We start from the raw sequence: 21777 nt of genomic DNA, 5'->3' as shown, positions 1-21777 counted from the left end.
GTAGAATTGCGAGCTTTCTATATATTAAATTATATTTTATTTTATTTAGTTCAATAACATTAAGTCTTGATACTGGGTTGGGGATAGAGGAACAATTTGAGCAGGTGCATAACTTTTACTTTTCTCAGGGTCAAAAGGTCACTTTGAACATCCCTTTAGTCAGAAAGAACGAAAAATATAATCATTGTATCCTAGCATAGATATATAGCTATGTATAACGTATGTACCTATGCTTTTGAGGTTAAATTTCTGTCTATTCTAGGTCTATTTGCCTGGAGACGGATTATAAAGCAAAATTGTTTGTTCACGCACCAATCTCAGGAAAGGTTCGATGTGAAAAATATTTCCGTGTTATATAGCCTATTTATTGAGGAAGGCTAGAGGCTACTTTTAATTTTATGTACCTACTAGCGCTGGCGGAAAAATTAACAAAGCATATTAATTAGCAAAGCATATTTTTAAGTTACGATTACTTTTGGCCGATATAGTGCTCGAATAAACTTATAACCACTAATAACCTACATGTTTAACACTCATCATCATCATCATCTCAGCTGGCGGACGTCCACTGCTGAACATAGGCCTCCCCTTAGAGCTCCACAGATACCTGTTGAGGCGACCTGCATCCAGCGTCTTCCGGCGACCTTTATAAGGTCGTCTGTCTACCTTGTTGGTGGACGTCCTACGCTGCGATGTTGAACACTATAATATAATAATATAACGTTGTTTGTCTCACTTGTCTGTCCGTACAAATCCTGAGGGACAAGAAGACATATTATTCATTAATTTGACACAACACCCCTGTCGGCTCACAGCTGGGCAGAAGTGTTGACATGTTTATTTGTATAACGTTATGTTATTTTATGATAATGTACTCGTAAAATATTTTATTAAGGAAAAGAAATACTCTCTACATTTGATCACTATGTCTGTGTGGGAGTATTCCACCTACAGGACCAAAATCTTTGGAGTTTTTGTTTGTCTGACGGGTGTTCAGGCCAAAACTACAATTTTTTTATTTATTATTACGTTGAAGTACACAGTATACTAGAGGCTGAGTGAGGACATAGGCTACTACTAGGCTACAAGGCTAGACTTTTAACCGGTCGCGCGTAGTAAAATTCGCTCAAAACAAGAGTGGAGCCGCTGAAGTAACCTAAAGTCTAGATTTATATTATTCTTTATTTCGCATATAAACATGTTTAATACAGAAGGTTTATGTACAAAGGCGAGCTTAACCCAGAGTTGGGTTATCTAACAGCAAAGCTTAGTGATATCCTCACCTAAAGGAAGAAGGACATCCACGTAGTAGTTACATACTTAAGCAAAAAACCATGAACTATGCAGATAAGTTGATTTACAGTAGCATGATTGATTGATCTTGCCTTACGGAGACACGATGCTTCCTACAAATTCTATTCAACAGAAAAAAACTAGCAAAGGTCATAATCCTTTCGAAATTAGCTTCACAAATCAATGTCATCTATTGTCTAGAGTCTAGAAGTATTATGCACTATTCTATAACGATTATAGACTTTATTTCTAAGTGTTAAGGACTAAAGCGAACGCATTAGAGGAATGTTTGGTAATTTTATGGTAGACTAGCTGTTTCCCGCAGTACGGCCTGGAAACAGCTTCCCCACCCGGGTAAAATATAGTCTATGACACCCGGGGATAGTGTAGCTGCCCTACAGTCAAAGATATTGTCAAAACGGTTCAATAGTTTCGGAGCCTTTGCGTTTAAACAAACAAAACGAAGTTTCCTCTTTATTATATTAGAATAGAAGTATACATAGAGGAATGAACTTCACGCCATTGACTTTAACGTCGCGAAAGCAAATATTATCTGTTTGACAATGATATTCTGTTGATGTAGGGTTACCACTGTAATGTAATAGAAAATCGCAAACAATACGTGAGGTGAAATAAATTAATATGGATATAGCCAACAGAAATAAATATCAAAAACTAAACATTGTTATGTTAAACTGCTTTTGCACTAACTAAATCCATATACGACACCGCCAATATGAACTAAGCAGATAAATCCGCTAATTTAAAAGGGCTTTGAAATAAAGCTATCGTGATTCAGATATTGGTTAAATTCATTCATTTAAATCTTACACTGAAAGAGATTTTAATATTAGTCGAAGTTTTAGCCTTTTCTTTAGCTAAAGATATATTGTTAAGTTGTTAATTTAGTTACTGTGATACCATTTGTGAAATACACCGTTTGTCTTTTTTTCAGCGGTCCCGCGTGTGAAGGGAATCTCTGCCTGTATCCGATTCCTTTTTCAGGCTCTGTCCAGACTATCTGTGTACCTTATTTTATGTAAATCGGTTCAATAGTTTTGGCGTGAAAGCCAGACTCAGAGTTACTTTCGCATTATTTTACAAGACAACGTTTAATATAACCTTGGTAAAGACATCCTTACATAATAATACAACAGTAGTTTACTAATTACGACTGTCCTGTATCGCATGTGTGTGACCTAGATCAAAATATAGGTCCGATCGATTCCAGGAACAAAGACCTTGGACTAGTTCTATAGTACTAGCAGATTTGGTGCCAATTCACAGAATACAAAGCCTATGCAGATGATGCGGGAATATACGTATGTACATATTTGTGAGTTTCTCGAACAAAGTTGATATACTTAGAAAGTACATCATTATCTCCCGAGCCTTTTATGCCAATGAGCCCAACTAAGTTCGGGTCGGCTACTAGCTTACTGGATGCAGCTGAGTACTAGTGTTTTACAAGGAGCGACTGCCTATCTGATCTCCTCTGCCTAGTTACCTGGGCAACCCTGGCTTCTAGACTAAATGCCTTCTGACTACCCGTAAAGGCTGCCAAAGATGTTCAATGACAGCCGCGACCTATGGTTTAACATGCCCTCCGAAACTCAGTCATTGGTGACCAAGATGTACTTAAAAGTACATACAACTTAAAAGTTACATTGGAACTTGCCTAACCTTCAATCGAACCCGCATACTCCTACTTAAATGACTGCTTCTTAAACCACAAGGCCACCGTGACTATAAAACAGAATCCTAGGATTAGAAACCCTTCACATATTAGGGTCGACCATTTAAACCTAGGGCTTAATGGCCTTAGGGCCTAAACACGATTTCGACTGGAAAATCCCCTAACCTTAAAACCGAAAGCTTTTCAATCCCCGTTTCTAGGTACAATATCGTTTTTGACTCAGGCCAATGGCCGAATGGGTCATTGACTCTTTCACAGTTAATTTAGTAGAAAAGGGACATTGTTGGTAGCTGAAAATGACCGCTTCATGGCTTTTGACGTTGTCATTTAAATAAAAGTACATTTACAAGTACATTTAAATAAATTAAGCGAAAGCTTGAAGAGAATGCGAGGACTGTATAAGCTAAAAATACAAGGTTTTATTAATTAGATATTTTAGTACATTTAGGGAGGTACATGGTACAGAACAAAACCACATATTTACGCGGAATTATCATGAAAACATTTAAAGTACTAACTGTTCCCCACGGTTCCACCCGCATCCTGAGAGAACTACTTTAATCACCCAGACGAAAAGTAGCCTATGTTGTCCTTAGGCTCTAAACTATCTGGGTACCAAAATATCAGTTCAGTAGTTTTGATGGGAAAGCCAGACAGATAGAGTAACTTTCGCATTTATAATATTGGAAGGATCCAGGTTATTCGCAGTAAAATATGGCAGAAATAGAATTGATAGTACAAAAGCTATTATTCTTTCTCGACCAGAGCCATAATTTTACGTTACTATACACACTTCTAGCAACATATTATTAAGCGTAAATTCAACTATGAAACACCGCAACATTATAGAAAAATAAAGTATACCTATAGTGTTCTACATAAAATATACCGATGTACCTTTATAAAAGTTCATTAACATATATAAAGCACGAACTCTTAAAATATTTACATATAAAATAAAAAGAACGCCGGAAATTTTGAGTCGTTATTCAAAGGAATAATTCACGGTATCTTGATGTGGAAAAATGTATTAGATTACACATAAACAGCAGATGTCAAAGAAAATATATTTTAAAAGCTTAAATATTTGTTAAAGATAATGCAAGAGTCGAGTAAGCTTCTCCAAGCAAATTCACTAGTATACCTATTGTTAGAGCAGCTTTTCGGCTTCAACAACTGAAAACCTCTATTTTGATTGGCGTGACTGCTCATTCTATTCTTAACTAAAAGCCATTAAGTATATCCTGTCAAACTCAGCTGAGCATGAAATGGTCATGTCACCCAAGGACAGGTGGTTAACTTATCATTAAATGCGGCCAAATCCTTGATATATTTCCATGAAATAATAAGTCCTTAAATTAAAAGAACATTATCTACTGAGGCCCAAGTTCACCGACAACATTAACGGCCGGTTTTCTCAAAACAACCGCTTACTTTGAAATTTGTACGAAAAAATCATAGTAAACGGTTGTTTTAAGTAAACTGGCGTTTATTTTGTTGGTGGGCTTGAGCTTAAACGACACTGCAAAACGTCTACATAATATCACGTACGCACGTACGTAAAAATCCGTAACGATACTGAGATAACACGACAAAATTGGAATGGTTTTCGACTTACGCTGCATATGTATGTGCTGCTTGGGCATTTTGTAATCGGGCGGGTAACATCGCTCGTAGAATTCTAGGTCGCTGACCTGGCATACCTCAGGCGTTGGTATTATCAGACCAGTGCCTGATATCGCCTTCTGGAGATGGTGTTCCTGTGGACAAGAAAAACATATGTTAGACTATAATTGTTAGTGTTAGACGCCTAATGTTGAGACTGGTGAACTCGATAGAAAGATCGGAAGGTGTGGAAGCGAGATGGGGAGGCCTTTGCCCAGCAGTGGGACATTATAGACTATAATATTATAAGGCTAGAGTCTTGTTTTCTAGTGTTTCTCTGTTTGAAAGCTCGCAGGAACTGCTGGATCGCTTTGAATTTTGTCAGTGTTCGATAGCCCATTTTTGAGGAAGGCCATACTGGCTTTTAGGTCTTTATCCGGTTGTGCGGAGTAGTTCCTACGGGCGCGAGCGAAACCATTGGCAAAAGGTACATAGTTCCCATAATGTCAGATCTACATAGAGCAGAATATACAATTTTAAATAAAATGATTGCAATCTGACTCCTACTCAATGTTAATACCCGTCAAAGATAGACGAATATGCTCTCCGAATACATCAAAATATTACCAACAAATTATTCATATTTGGTCATCTCATTGCATAATGCATTAAAGTTCAATGCTACATTTTATCTAAGCTCTCAAGTTGTTTCGTAATCCGTATGATGAACGAATTAAAACATTTCACAAAGGTAATGAGTTCTCGCTACAATGCTCAAATTCTCACATTAATTAAACAAATTAGTTGTGAAGTTTTCGTTTCGAAATATACTTTTAGTACTGTAAATGAAGCTGGCAAAGTGAAGAGAGACTGCAACGTTATTCCGCCTGCATTTTATACACATGTCCAGAATTTTATCCCGGCTTGGCACGGTTCTAGATAATAATATAATAAAGAGGAAACGTATTTTGGTTTGTACCCTAAAGGCTCCGCAACTGCTGAAAGTATTTGAAAAATTATTTGACTGTTGAAAAGCTACATTCTTCCCGAATACATTAGCTATATTTTATACCGTTACGGGTAATAGTTATCACGGAATGCGGGTGGAACCCCGGGAAATCGGATAGTAAACTACACACCGAATCTATTGGTGAAAACCGCAATAAAATCCGTGTTTTATTCTAAATCGAACATACGTGGCAGAGAACCCCATATATTTTATTTTCAGCAATTTTATACAAGTTTTCAAAAGTCAATGGACACAGTAAAACTCAAAACAACGTACTAAAACGTATGTTAAGACCACACTGCAAGCTTAAGCACCAAAACGTGATACTCTAAAAGCCAAATGGTTCCTTCAAATGAAGTAGTTGAGCTGCACCCAGATTTCCAGTAACAGATAAGACATTGCTGGTGATTAAAAGCATCTGGGCACTGATAAACAAGTTGGCAGAAACAAGTATACTTTGTGAGCGTTAACAACTTCAAAGTGATTTTGAAACGTAACTGAGTAAACTGTGATGATTAAGAATGCCTACAAAAGTGTGGTGTTTTTAAGTTTTGGCTTCTTGATTAAGTACTACTTATCTAGGTTTTTCTGCACGTTTCGTTTTGGAGCAATCGTGCGTCTTGTCGAGGGCTGCAATACCGACGCCTTACTGCAGACGCAACAACTTATGCCTGCCTACATAGGGTCGTTTGTCGTATTTTGGGGTGTTGAAAACTAAAGGTGCTTCCTAAGTGAGCGATCGGCATTACACGGCGCGGCGCAGCTTATAACTGTCAATTCGCTTCGGAAATCGCATAAGAATCTAAACTCACAAACAACAGTTAGATATGCCAATTAAAAGAGCACAAATATAAAAGAAAAGAAGAATAAAGAAAAATTGGCACCAAACATTCCAACATCGGGCCAACGTTTGCAGTAAAATTTTAATATCAAAGTCTGGAATACTTCCCACGACTGGTTTTGAATATTAATAAATCCCTTATTGGACCGCTTCAATGCCAAAGGTTCTAACGATGCATTAAAATGAGGTTTTGACTTATTTTCTGAAGTATTTACAATGTTTAAGTATGTAATTTCGTTGAGTGGTTACAAAGCTTCTTTCCTAGGATAAACTTATCAGGCAAAGTAAGTTCTAAGTACGCTTTTACTTCTATTGGTTAGATTGCTGTGGTGCAAATGTGTTTTGAGATATAAAGTTGCTTTGTTGAAGTAACCATTAGCAGAGGAAAGCGGCTTATAAAAATTGTTACAATTATCTACTTCTGCATTCTGTCAAAATTATTAACGAAATCAGAAGTAAGAAGAACTGAAGCACTTTAAAAAGGCAAACTTCATAGATTGAAAAATTAGCTCGCAAATCATAGAGGAATCCTAAAACTAACATTACATCATATAATGAATAGAGGGTTACGTAAATAGAACATTAATATGACAAGAAGGCTCCATTGCACATTGGGTGACTGGACGCTCTATGTACCATTGTGAAAGAATACAAATTAGGTGACTAGGAAAATCATTGTGGTATGTATTAATAGCCTACTAAACTATGATGGTGAATGTCTGACTTATTGAATAGGAAAAGCGTTGTAATTTATGAGTATGTATCAATAGCCTGCAAAATTATGATGAAGAATGTTTATGTAAAAATATACATATTTATAAATCCTACCTATGTTTTTTTAGAAACATCAAACCAGAAACACTGAATACCATTTCATTTAGGCGAGGTGTGGAGAAATTGAAATATTAACCAAAATAGAATAAAATCTGAATCAAGTAACTGGCTCGCGTCGGTGGGTTGGCAGAACTTACCCTTTGGTTTTAGTCATGACAGAAATGCCAAAAATGCAAGCAAAACGAATCATTTCCTTTTTCCGGGTACCAAGTGCAAAATGCAACGCGGATATTACAAAGTAAGCTGAGATTTTTAAACATCATTAAGCCATTACCGTCTACACGGGTAGATAGATAGGTAGCCACATAAGATGGATCGACGGCCTAGTTAGGTAGACTGTGTGCTGGCCAAGACTGATCGTTTGTAGCCAATGTTCATGTCAGCAAGTAGCTAGGGGTAGTCAAAGAAGACTTTTAAGATATAGAGGGTTAAACATTTTGTGTTCCATAACTATAGACTGAAGAATGGAGGCCAGCCCCAAAATAGTTGTTAAAAGGAAGATGATGAACTTTAAAGACGATATGAACTTATTGCTTTTGGATCACTGTCTTTCTTTATAATATTTATGTTTGTGTATGTTGTCTGTTTTGCTTTTGCGCTGAAACAGCTTTAACTTTTGAGACGAATTTCAGCATGGAGATATGTGGAACACTGGAGACCTTTAAAAGCTACGTATTAGTGCAATGTGAGTGGGAATTAATTACCAAGGCTAGAAATTAAGTTGCATCATCGTATTCTATATCTTAGAGAAGGCTGTTTGTGACACATCATAATAAAACAGCATGTAATACAAAACTTGGCAATACAATGCCTCTAGCTAAGCGTACTCTGCCAAACAGTTAAATCCAAGGATACATACATATCTAGCCGACAATCCGATAAAAACTATTCATGAGCTACTTACATTAAGCCGATTACGAGCAAAGTCGGGAATTTAGCACAAAATAGCACTGACTCGAGAATCTAATTAAAATTAATTATGATGGCGTAGGTAGGGATTTTTTCTATGCCTTAAGGTCTATTAATCCTTTATGATATAAAAGAGTGTAATAAAAGGAAGCTTTATTTTAATAGGAGATAAAAGTTTTTTATTAAATTGATATTAAAACTACGTTGATTAAATAAAATGTAAATTCAAAGAATACTTCATTAGTTTTCGCTCAGCACTACCTTCATCATCTTTTACGTCATAAAGCGTTGAATAACCAAACAGTGTTCATCTGAATGTTCAAAACAGAATAGCATATTTTGTTATCCGCAATCAGTGATACAGGGTAAGGTTCCATGTACTTAAAGATCAAGTTGGTACTGACGGACATTACAGTGTGTAATGTAAAGCCGCGTACGCACGTACGAACAAATTTGTTGCGTTACATGATATGCAACAACTTGGTTCGCGCGTGCGTACCACTATCGAACGTCGAACACTCTGTTCGTCAAACATGTTCGCGGCGATCCTTGTAGTGTGTTCTGTATGGACGGTGTTCGAAGAGCTTTAATAAATGTTACGCAACAAAACTGTTCGTATACCTAGATCTGTTTGTACAATACTGTTTCCCACCATCTAGGATTCGCTTTAGGAAACAACATTTCTTGAATCACTGCGAACATCAAAAATTCTCCGCTACTTCACAATCGACCACTTCCAACGGCGCCGTCATGGCTACTAAGATAGAGTTCACGACTGTTGTTCGCGAACTCGACTCGAACTATGTTTGCGTTCGTGTTCGAATATGCCGTCCATACGTACGAACCAAATGTTCGGGTCTGGTGTTTGTGTTCGCTATGTTCGTGTTCGTACGTGCGTACGCGCCTTAACATGTTACAGGGCGAGCATTCATGTGATCAGTAAGTAGTATGTTGATGTCCTCCTAGCCGATTATCGGCTACGGCGGCTGTTCTCATGTAAGGAGATTAGCCAACTACGCATGACATATTATAGTGCACGAGCATTTGCGCACAGGTGCACTCACTATTCCTTAACTCTCATAGCAAGTAGTATGTTACAAGCAAACCAACGAGTAAAGAGCATCTCGATACATACGTGTAACATGTTACAAAACGCTTCATAACGTCTCGATCAGCAACGCACTTTATGTGTACAGTATACCTGTATGACTGCATTTCCCGGAATCGAACTAGGACTACGTGCTACGAGTAGTTACGAGTGTGCATACTGGGATTTTCCAGGGGAATTTCCCAGTACGAACACATTGTCGGGAATATGTTATACTCGTCCCTTTAAAATTGTTGTCTAGGCAGTAACAGTGACGCACATAAGTAAAACCTTTTAATCGTAAGCTTCTGGTGTCTGCCTATCCACGATAATCAGTCACTAGAAGCTGGAATGACAGCTAAATGCCCCAATGCTTTCCGAAACACAGAAGAACTCATTTGAACTCGCCAAGCGTTACTTAAACTGTTAATGTGATCGACCGACCCGTTTTGCAAATATACAAATTACATTGTATACAAATGTACATTTTAGGTTCTTCTAACCTACAGACAGACATGTGTTGCTGCGGATTTTGTTGAGCCGCTTCTTCTTCCCAGCAAAACATATAGGAAGTGGTAAAGGGTGGACGTTTTGACGGCTGCCTATTGTAAATTCCTGACGTCCAAAAGTGCTGTCTTGCAGCCAAGTTTGAATAAATGATTTTTGATTTTGATTTTAACCACGACCTCCTCAGGGACAATAATATGACAAAACTATGACTGCATACCATACAATTCCCAGACTTCTGATACTGCATACGAGCTACAGAAATTGGAATCGTTCCCACAGTTCAGCATCTCGAATCCGCAGCGTTACGTCACTAAACAAACGTATGACAATACTGCGGAATTATTGATAACGTATCTAAAAGTATGTGTTGTCTATTGATTAGAGTCGTGACGTCACAATACGTGTAATATTAAAACAATGAACAATTAAAACAGTTTAATGTAGGTAAGAGCAGAAGTTACTATTTCTTTGTGCAAAATTAGCAAGTCATGGAGCTGTATAAAATGGAGTGCGACGCCGTCGTTTAAGCTAAACTATCAACCGTCCTGACAAAAATCGCGTAGAAGTACAAGAACAATGTTACCAAATAGTATGTTTTATACATTATAGCAAAATATAGACTCTTCGACGAATTCAGGCGCCGACTATACCACTGCAAAATTAACGTATAAGATGGAAATATACTGAAACTGTTAAAGCCTGGCTGATACGCTAATTCACTAAACAAACACTCCATTTACTCAAAATCCATGTCTGTACCACTGATAAATTAATTCACTTTGCTTCTTCATATTTTCCAAGCCAAAGTAAGCGCGTAATTATATAAAATGTTATCATTTATCAACATTATTAGTTACCGCTTGCTGGGGCGTTTTTCCGCATATTTTACAAGGAAGCTGGGGAGCGCTGATATGGAAATAAAGCGGGGAAAACACTCACAGTCATTTGTTTCTATAAAATGTTTCCTTTGTTATAGTGGAAGGGCAAACTTAAGTGATTTATTAACAGAAAATTTTGGGATGAAACTTCAACAGAACATAAACATGACGAATTCGAACTAATTTGGATCTAACTGTGTCCCCAGACATGTCTTAAGAGAAGATTTTTGGAGTCAACCTATAAAATATTGTAATAACTTTTTTTTAAGAGAGTCCATGGAGTTTCTTGCCGGTTCTTCCCCATAAGAATCACTTGGAACCGTGCACCTAGCTACTCTTAGACATTTCTAAAGCACCTGTAATATGAAATAGAAACCGTTTGACTTTAAGACACCTATCACTCTTAAGAATGTGCAAAACTGTAACAGCACACACTTACTATTACTAATTTGAAATACAATTTCTCTAATACTAAAATCTGCATAAAACTATAAAAATAAATCTTCGTTTCCATATTTTTAAAATCTATTCACGAAACAGACGTAGTCTATACTTTAATCAAGGCCACACAATTTCTAACTGGAATTACTGACCAAAACTCTTGATAATCACGCGATACTTGAAAATATTAATTATTAGGGTGGCGTTTAGAATAAATGAATAAAGGACTAGAATAAGAGCTTTCTTTCTTACCCTTTTAAATTGGTAAGTATAATGTAAACAGACTGTTTCGTTGTTCCGTCTTTTTATGCGGGGATAGAATGAGCAATCGCTCATTTGCTTCAAACGCATCCTCTATCATTAATTACTTCTTTGTTTTGTTATTATCTAAAGCAAATTAATGTTCCAGTAAAAGTTTTTTATTTGAAAAACTACTTCGCTACGTTTTGTTGTAGGTAGGTAGTCTAGGCTTTAATGATCGGACGAGCTGTTAATCATGATATTGATTTTGAAGACGGTAAAATGGTAGGGTCAAACAAAACGTGAATTATAGAATTAAACCGATCACATTTTTTTAAATCGACGTCAATAATCATCAAATGACCCCTCCCGCCGTGGGTTAGCAGCGGTGAGGGTGTTTCAGACTCTTACTGACTAAAACGGTCGTGTTCCGTCGTAGGCCTTTTATGTACCAGGCCGAGGTAAGTAATATACGTACCTCAAATAATAATAAATAAGCTTATCTCTCCGTTATTAAGCTCAATTGACTCTACGTGGGATGATAAAATATGACTTCATTCATATTACTTATCTTTACACTAAGTATATTGTTTAGATAGTCAATAATGTACCCATTTAGTATCGTAGATATGCCAATGGCTGTAATTTTGACCAAATCCAGTCAATTTCTGGCGAAATAATCTTCGAAGCTCTTTAGGTTTAAGAACTGTAAGAGAATTAGATAAAAGTATTTTTTCAGCATAGCAACTTGACATTCCAATACCGCATTCTCAATAGCAGCCGACGACTTTTAACATAATTAGGGAAAAGGCAGATGATGCTCAATGTCATTCGTTTCATTTACCTACTACAATAAAATTTCTTTATAAGATATTTATCCTCGGATATCTTTGACAAGTTTTGTATATAAAATATGTCAAACCGCTATATTTCTTCCTCAGACGGAAGTTAACTGATAATTTAATTAAACAATCGGCCCTTCCTATAAAGATTCCTAATTTAGTTTCCTACACTCTCACTAATGAGGCAAGTTTCGAAGAGCATGTTTTTCCATATTATGATCAGTAGGGCGTACAAACTTGTGTTGTTTACTGATTAGTAGGCAGTGTTGTTTGTTTGTGGACTTAAGTAATTATATCGCACGCTGGGCTGGTCGTTTTAATCGTTGGACTTCTTCCCTTATTATATTCTGTATTTCTCAGTTATAACTAGACTTGAAGAAGAGTTTTAGAATGCTTAAAGTTATCATTAGAAGCCTTATTATATTCCTTTCTCATAACGGATTTCTTTGACACAATTATTGTATTTAAATAAACTAAAAGTGTCAGTAAAATATTCTCTTAGTCAATTCAGGCCTGAGTCAATCTTCATCATCATCATCTCAGCCATAGGATGTCCACTGCTGAACATAGGCCTCCCCTTAGATCTCCACAGATACCTGTTGGAGGCGACCTGCATCCAGAGTCAATCTTATATGATTGGAATAATTCAAAGCAGAAATTACTAACAAAAAGCTTAGAAGTGAAAATTGAAAATCAAAACTTTGTTAAGCCTTACAAATGTAAAGAAGAATGTTTTGCGGTCTCCATGATATAAATAGGCCGTCGCGAGCAGACTGGAGACGAAATAGTTTTGAACAAAACTTCGTAGTGGAAATAATATGTCCAATCTCGCTCCGTCTACTGGGAAGGAAGTGTAAATATAATAAATAACATAAGTACTGTGTAACGGGTTCTCGAAACGTCTCGAGGGGACGATGTGTTGGTAACAGGACAGTTCTGTATTATGGCTATTGTAGTATGGGTACTAAAATATTGACAACAATGGAAATATTAAAACGTCTAATCTGCTCTTTAAACAATACTTACGTATATTACGAAGAGGATTGTAACTTTAACATATTTACATTTACGAACATACGAGCTAGGACGTAAGACTGAACTGAATGAACATAAAACGGAATATTTCTGTTGAGAAATAATATTACATTTAGCCACCTATCCATTTTAAGATTAAAATGCTATAAAATAATAAAATCTAAAAGTACTCAATACTTTTGAAGCCTCCACTTTATACAACAAAACGACCAAGAACCAAAATTTCTAGATGCAGGGACAGACAAAGTCCTCAAAAGGTCTCCTTTCAAACGTAGCTATAATTGAACCAGACAGACGTTACGGTCCAACGCATACGGGCCGGGGTACGGAATGAGTCTTGTTTAGGCTCGGCGCAGACGAGCCACTGCACCAGAGCTGCCGGGTGGCTGGGAATGTTTATAATATGATTTTAATAAGCTTCCGCCGCGGTTTAGTCGCAACCCGGGGATGTTTTATGTAAAATTTATTGCCATGTCTGATTATCAAAAGTTTTGCTTTAAAGAGTAACAAACCTCCACACATCCAAACCGTTTTTAATATTAGTAAATAAATTTTATATGGAATCCGCCGTTGGCGATCATTCGCGATTCAGTATCTGCAACATACCTTATGTGACAACCGCTCGCTTGACTTCCTTGACAATTGCAAAGGGACTGTAGCCACACAGTCACCTAGTCGGTGTCTCGTCTGCACAGTGCCTTAGGTGCTCATAAGATTACTGGACGGAAATGAGAGTTGAGCCTTGTTAGGGGCGAATACTTTGACGTACTTGTGTCCGCGTTACTTCAAACTTGAGTATATCTTGTCTTGAGTGCAGAATTTGATTGGTTGAATTCAATTTTAAGTATGTAGTGGCTTCTTGAGACCAGATCGGCTTGAGATCAACAGACCCTTATAGCAAGATCCCACTATCCCACCAAAATAGTTTTGCTTCATACACGCCTCGAGTCCACTACTAAAGCATGTGTTTGGACACAAAGTTTGCTTTCACGGATATTTTAGAAACTGCACGCTCTCTGTAACTATTTTCGAGAGACTCAATTCTAGGAAATCTTTCACTACAAGTAACCTTTTATTTCCGATATATTTGTAATCCAATCAACAAGACACGTTTATACAAAGAAATTCTTACTTCATAAAGGCTACTTCCTTCGCAAATAAAAAGATAGGAGAAGAAATTCAGTAGCTTTTATTATTTTTATAATAGTTCAATAGAGAACTAAGTTGCAATCGTAATAAAAAGTGAAAAATAAGAATATTCTTAGGAATGAAGCCATTGTACGGACTGCGCTAAGCAATGTAGAAATACTGCGTTTTATTGGTTTTACTAGTTTTTCTTAGAGCTAAGAGAAAAGTTTTCATATTCTTAAGATATTACTCAATTTACTTTAGCAATTATATAAAAACATTTTGTGTTATTAAGTTAAAAGGTTTAAACGAGCAAAATAAAATTCTTTCGCAGAGTTTTGTGTGCTGAATTAATGTCATAGTTCTTTTAACTCAATGAGCTATTTACAGTAAAGTAAGAAATATAAATGTAGATAAAATTTTACATTTAATCATTCAAATACATAAATAGGTGCAGCAGTCTTGACTTAGAGGCGTCACAGACAAACCAACCTCAATTTCGGCATTTGAAACGTTTTACTACTTTTAGGTCATACATTGTATAATATCACACTAACCATTTATATAATTGTTTATAAATAAAACACAGACGGTGACGCATAGTGATAAGAAAGGTATTTTTACTACCAAAGTAATTTCGATAAGACGATAAGGTTTATCGTAATCGTGGCATCAAAGTACGTATTTTGCGAATTTGCGTAGTAAACTAAACCAATAATTGTGTTTGTAGTAAGATGGTTACAAAATAAATACGTTAACTTTTCCCATGAATCCAACTCGTTTTAAAAACATATTGGTTAAAACCGAAAACATTGATAACTCGTTCAGTAATTTTAGGGAACCCAAAGGGAAAAACGGGTCTGTATTGATAACACTTTACTGTACCTGTCTGTCACCAGGTATGTATCACATGAACCGTGTTAGCAGACACATAACATTTTCACCATATGATATATTATTTTTCTGGCTGTTTACAACTACATTATAGGTGCTGACCACTAGAACTAAATACATAAATATTTCAGGGAGCTCCCAAACAACAAGTGTGATAGATCTAGCCGTTTTATAGATTCATTCTGGTATAGAACCCTACGTGTACTATGTAAACACACAGTTCTAAATACAATTCTCTTCAAAACTCGCACTTACACCTATCAAGCCAAGCCCTGTACCAGGCCAGTCCTGTCGTGTCATCGGCCGACGTCACCCGAGTGTAAACCACAGAATAAGGATGGGGCTTAACGCTCGGCTACGTCTCCCACGTGGTATCGAGTTACATCTACCAACCTATCTAGTTTTTCTCGAGCAAGACGGGGTGCGTTTTAAATTGAATATTTACGTTTGCTGGGGAATTAGATCTAAGGGAAGTAGTAATGCTGCGGGTTGTTCGAAAGAGATACCGCGGCCCTGGTACATAAAAGGCCTATGACGGAACACGACGGTTTTAGTCAGTAAGAGTCGACACTCCTCACCGCTGCTAACCCACAGCGGGAGGGTCATTTGATGATTTTTGACGTCGTTAAAAAAGGTAAGTAGTAATGCTATTTATTCTACGTCTGAATCAGCTAGATCGATTAAGTATAACAGAGATCTGATAGTAGCCATGTTAGAACTTTGAGCTCATGTTCACGGCACGTTTTTCTGAATTCACGGCGAATTTGCTATGCCGGCAAAACGTGATGTTCACGGCGCTTTTATCCCTACAAAACCCGATATGCAGACTTTATAAACTCGATAGAAAAGAGGCCTTATAATGATGATGATAATTACAAAAAGTATTCGTTAATAAAGCTGAAATTCTGTCTATCGGCTAAGCCTTCTCTGTTAAACATCTGAGCCAGTAATCATGATATTTGGCAGGCAGCTGAGATAAAACTATGGCTTCTCATGGGGCACGCTGTACAACATAAAAATGCTACAATTTAATTAAATAACCAAGGCAAAACTCTGAAAAAAAACTATTTTCATTCCAAGCCAACAATATAACGTAGGTATAAAAAGCTGCGGTTTGTAGAAATGTAGACTTGCGGTGGTTAGAAATACAAAAAATATAATTCAATTTTATACTCGACGGGATATGAGAAAATTGTACTGCAAGTGAAATAAAATTGTACCCTTATATAACGGAAGTTTATGTCGTTCTTTGTGTAATCCAGTTTAATTTCATTTGTGGAAAGACTGAGGATTTATTGTTTTCGTTTCATTTGTATGTTTTAGCCTATATTTCTAGGATTCCTCGAAATTAAATTATGAACGTGAACATTCTGTTTCTTACGCAAGGGTAGTAGGTACTATACTGAAAACCAAATCATAACCAGCCGTATTCTTGCCACCCATTGGTCAAATAGGCGACTTGACAACTGAAAATGGTTCGGCTATAGCTAAATGATGCAATTCAACGTTAAACGGTAAATTAATTAAAGCACCTATTTCGATAGTAAATATCTGCTGAAAGCTACTTTTATTTTCGGTTGTGAAAAGAAGTTCCTAGTATTTTATCACTCCTCTTTTTCCTTCTTCTATAGTTTTGATGTTTTAATAATTCCTCAGAAGTTCTCAACTATTCTCCTGCAATGTAAAGTACGTAGTCTATTTTTCGCCTTTAAAAGTATCCCTAACAGTATTTACTCTAGAGTAAGAGTAAAAGTAATAAGATAAATAAGTAACAGAGTGTACAGGTGTCGAATTAAGTTAGCTCTCTCCCGGCTACTGTTCTTCCAGTTATAGAGAGTACTAGAACTTTTGCACATGGACTAAGTTTTAACTTGGAAGTTGTGAAATAGAAGTGAAGAACTGTTTTATTGAAGGTTTTATTTTTATATCTAGTTAAGAATCATTTAAATACACTGTTTTTTAGCTCACTTTTTCCATTCATAGATGATTATTGATTCTGCAATTGGTTTTAAGAGAAACTTTCTACAAATACACAAACTCTTTCTTAACACAGTAGAGAAGTCCATACTAATATAATAAAGAGGGCCCATTTGTTTATTTGTTTGTACCCAAAGGGTTCGAAACTACTAAACCGATTTGCAAAATTCTTTAATTGTTAAAAGCTACTCTATTCCCGAATAACATAGGTTATATTTTATCGCGAAAACAGCTAGTGTCTCATAATTAGCTCCCTACGAAAACTCTTTACCTATTTTATTATATATAACGTAGTAAAGAAATATCTAAGTAGATACAGAACAGTACACAATATAACTTGTTTATCATGAACTTAAGGCTAGATCAGTTAGCCTCATAAGATCAAGGATATGGCTTAGTCAACACGAATCCTGATTAAATAACAAATAGGACTAGAAATAGCCGGCGTGAGTCAAGACAAGATGGTAAATACATTGCTTCTTGACTACTGGTAGATATACTTTATTACATTTCATTGTTGATATACATATACTAGATACAAATTCATAAAATCTAGATGTATGATCTAGGATCTTTGAAACCTTTGCAATTTTGTAGTGTAATTAATACATTGACCAAACACAAAGGATCCACCGGTTCAACTGCATTATACCACCAAAAGAGGAACAGTGGCAAATTGCTAGTGTATATAGGCTTTTATTAGTACATAGTTTAAGTAAAGAGAACCTAATACTAACATTTCCAAATTGGCCCTTTTGGCAATGAAAGGGAGGACTACGTTCAGCGGTGGATGGTTGTGATGATGATGACGAAAACGAATGACAGACTGATACCCACCACCATCATCTATCGAGCCTTCTCCCAACTATGTTGGGGTCGGCTTCCAGTCTCATACCCACCATGTCTTTTGTGTTTTAAATAATATATTATTAAAACTCTCAATTTCAAAATTAAAATTGCTCAAGGGATATCACGATTTGGAATTCAACTATCGAAATTCTTATACGCATATTTCGACAGATACGTTATGCGCTTTATGAACGAATAGTCAATTTTGAAATTCTTCATTTTATGGAGATGGCTCCATACGTTACGGACTGAACTAACGAATTCTGTAGCTTTACATCGTTAGATTTAATGTTCTCTTTATATTTTAAAAGAGTGCTCTTGAAGGATAAAAGGTATATTGGAACAACATTTTAGAATTTCTCATTTGATTTTGAACAGAAAATATTCCTAAACTCAGACCACGGTCATTGGAATTTTAAAGATCAGACTGAAAACATTTCGCTTTCCAGGCACAATTTATTTTAAACTACCTAGATGTCCTGAAAACAGTATGGCCTCTTGGGTCTCATCAATCTCCTTACCAAACTACAAAAAACCAATTCATTAATATGTACTTCAAAAAACATCGTCCGTCTATCCTGATCCTGTATATTTCTAGTCTTGAATATTTCTAGAACGTCCTCTTCGTCCTTTCGACCTAGACAGTAGTTCCAGGCCAGACAGGCCTAGTTAAGCAACGCTTGTAACATAAGCCCCTCAAGGCGAAACAGCACCGAATTATGTCTACAATTACTGAAGGAATTACAAGTAATGAAGACGAACTCTTATAAGTGTTTTAATTACGGCTCATTGTTGGGTATACGGCGTTGGTGGTGAATTTATATTTAAATATTATTACTTTACTTTGAAAGTATTTTTTATATTGCTAGGGAACACCCACGCTAGCTTGGCCTGTTTGAAGTTGTATTATGAATCACAGCCTTTTATAGCACTTAGGCTTGTGTGAAGGTAGATAGAAAATATATTAAGGACAGATATTTCCACCATCAGTCAATTCTACGGAAAAATACAGCGGAAAATGTCTAAAAAATCTTCAAATAAAAGATATATATCGCTTATAAAATCTAGAATGAAATCAAATTATTTTAAATAACTGCTCTGATAATACGATATTTCTCACGAAAAAATCTAACAAAATCGTTTGTAGTAATTTAACAGCACATCAAAAGATCCTTCGTAAATCATTTAACAGTATACGTCGATAGCACTAGACTGTTTTCAATAATCTCTCATTGTAAAGAGTACATACGAGTATGCCGCCGTCCTTGAAATATATTCACGGTGAACACAAATTCTATAACTATGCAAACATAGGCTATTCATAGTAATGTTCTCTTATCTAAGAAGGTTGATCACGAGTGCCGTAAAGGGCTAGGAAAGCGATAAAATTGTTAATGTAAACTTGGTTTTATAGTGCGCTATGATTATTTAGTACAAAACAAGGTCATTTGGAGACACGATTTTTATCGTGTTATTAAGTTCTATAAAATCCAGCTCATGTAATTTTTTTCATGATTAACTTATCTACCTATATTAAAAGTAACATTGCTATTAAATAAAAGTAAATTCTACAACTAACAATTTAATAACATGATTATTCGATTATGTTATTAAACGTAAAACACATGTCATTTAGTTTATCTCATAAATTAAATTCATGTTAGTGAAATACTCTGATCACTCCTAAAGGTAACATTCCACTCATGTGTGGCCACTGTGAGGCACACAAATGCTCCTATACTAGTCGCTCTAGCACACAGTAACAAATTGCGAGCGAACTTTTCGAAAATGTCCGCTGCAACATTTTGTAGGCGAACACAGCGCTGACGCGAACACATTTTCTGTTCGCGAACAAATGTACGCGATAGACTCGTGAAATAACAAAACAGTCACCATTTTTCAATCACAAATCGAAACAATCGCTCGTCCTGAAGTATTGGATGGTAATCAACAAAAGAATGGCGTCCGATATAGGCAGAGCCTGGAATTATCTATTCCGAATCACTGACTTTTGTGTTAGGCCCGAATACTGACAAATTAGGACGCTTTCAATGTTTGGAAAAGAGTCACGAGAATTTTTATAAGATACTCGCCCTTCTTTGTTTAAAATGGAAACGGAATAAACTGCAGTTTTAAGATAATAAAAGGGGAGATAAACATCCCCATTTATCCGGATCTCCATTACAAATGACAGGAAATAATTGTGATTTCAATAACCATTAATTTATTAGTTACAGATTAATCTATTAGAATTATAAAAATACTATAATCACCATTTCACTTAACAATCCCATATTGATACAACAAAAAGCCATTCAATTTTCATACACTTTTTACGGATCACGGAAATGTGTTTAAAACCACAAGCATAATATGGACCACAAAATCTACATATTTATAATCTCCAACATTACCCCGGGACGGTAAGGCCATTATTCTTTGTGAATAATCGTTTTCACCCACAATATATCACTGCGGAATTATGAGAGTCAACATAACACGAATTAGGGCAAAGCTCTAACATACTTTTAGGGTATTGGCCCAATTTTATACATAGATTCCTATTTTATATTGAGGCAGGGGTATTTTTATCTATAACTAGCCGTTTTCCCGTCCCATTGGAGCTACTGCCCGCACCGGGATAAAATATAGCCTATGTTACTCGCAGATAATATAGCTTTCTAATGGTGAAAGAATATTTAAAATCGGTCCAGTAGTTTTGAGTTTATCCATTACAACCAAACAAACAAACAAAGTTTTCCTCTTTATAATATTAGTATAGACAAACAGTGTATCATTGGGAAGGAAACGATCAAAGAAAAGATGAATGGACTGTGTGAACGATGATATGGGTGGAAAAAATGTTTCTTGTGAGAATGAAAGAAGAACATACTGAGAAGACCTCAAATAAAATTGGGCTAAAGGAAGAAGGATTAGAGGACTGCTAGTAAGACTTAGTAATGGCATCTGATACTACAATATTAGCTAATGTTTTAAAGAAACAATAGATATGCACTGGGTATCTATAGAAGCTATATAATTATAATAACTGCAATCAATCACACTGCTGCTCCCTTAAGACTGCCAAAATGATTGATTCTAATGCCCTTGCTATAATTGAAGCTTAAACATTAGCTGACGATTTAAAATTAAGGGAGGGAGTAGAGAGATTAGGGAAAACGCAGAGTAGAAAGAACTATCATTTGGTTAAGATGAAAAACCTAAAGTAATAAGGAGGAAGCATTTTTTGTTCCTCAAAGGCTCCGGAACTACTAACCCGATTTGAAAAATTATTTCACTGTTGGGAAGGTTTTGTTTCCCCGGTATAACCGTGGGTCACAGCTAGTGTATAATATTTTTGTTGATTTTATTTCCAAAACCATACTATCATATTATAGATATATTATTCCCATTTCTTAATCACTAGCAGATAGGCAAGCCAACACGTGTTAAGACACCCCTTACACCAAGGCAACGTAACAAAAATAATTTTATGTTAAGCTGTGCAATGTCAAACAAACCGTGGGGCCCTTAGAATGCCAATTAGAATTTCCAAATTGAGCTCGCTCTTTGCTTTGAATATTTCTTCCATTTATTTTAGGGGTACCATTGATTTTTTCTACTGTGTACTGAAAATACTCGTACAGCCTGTGCCGCTGCAATAACAGTCCGATTTCTGACAATGTAATAACGATTGTTGTAGCCAAGT

General features: G+C 36.1%; 1 protein-coding gene across 1 annotated transcript in view; it reads right to left on the bottom strand.

Moving 5' to 3' along the window:
• Positions 1-21777, bottom strand: part of LOC110369605 (uncharacterized) — a 104357-nt gene that overhangs the window by 30110 nt on the left and 52470 nt on the right. The window contains 1 exon segment of the mRNA XM_064041943.1: positions 4608-4749. Within this exon segment, the coding sequence (XP_063898013.1) occupies positions 4608-4749 (142 nt within the window).

Source organism: Helicoverpa armigera, chromosome 27 (assembly GCF_030705265.1).
Source record: "Helicoverpa armigera isolate CAAS_96S chromosome 27, ASM3070526v1, whole genome shotgun sequence".
In the NCBI taxonomy this organism is placed as follows: Eukaryota; Metazoa; Arthropoda; class Insecta; order Lepidoptera; family Noctuidae; genus Helicoverpa; species Helicoverpa armigera.
Note: the sequence above shows the minus strand (reverse complement) of the source record. Positions and strands in the feature narration are given on the sequence as shown.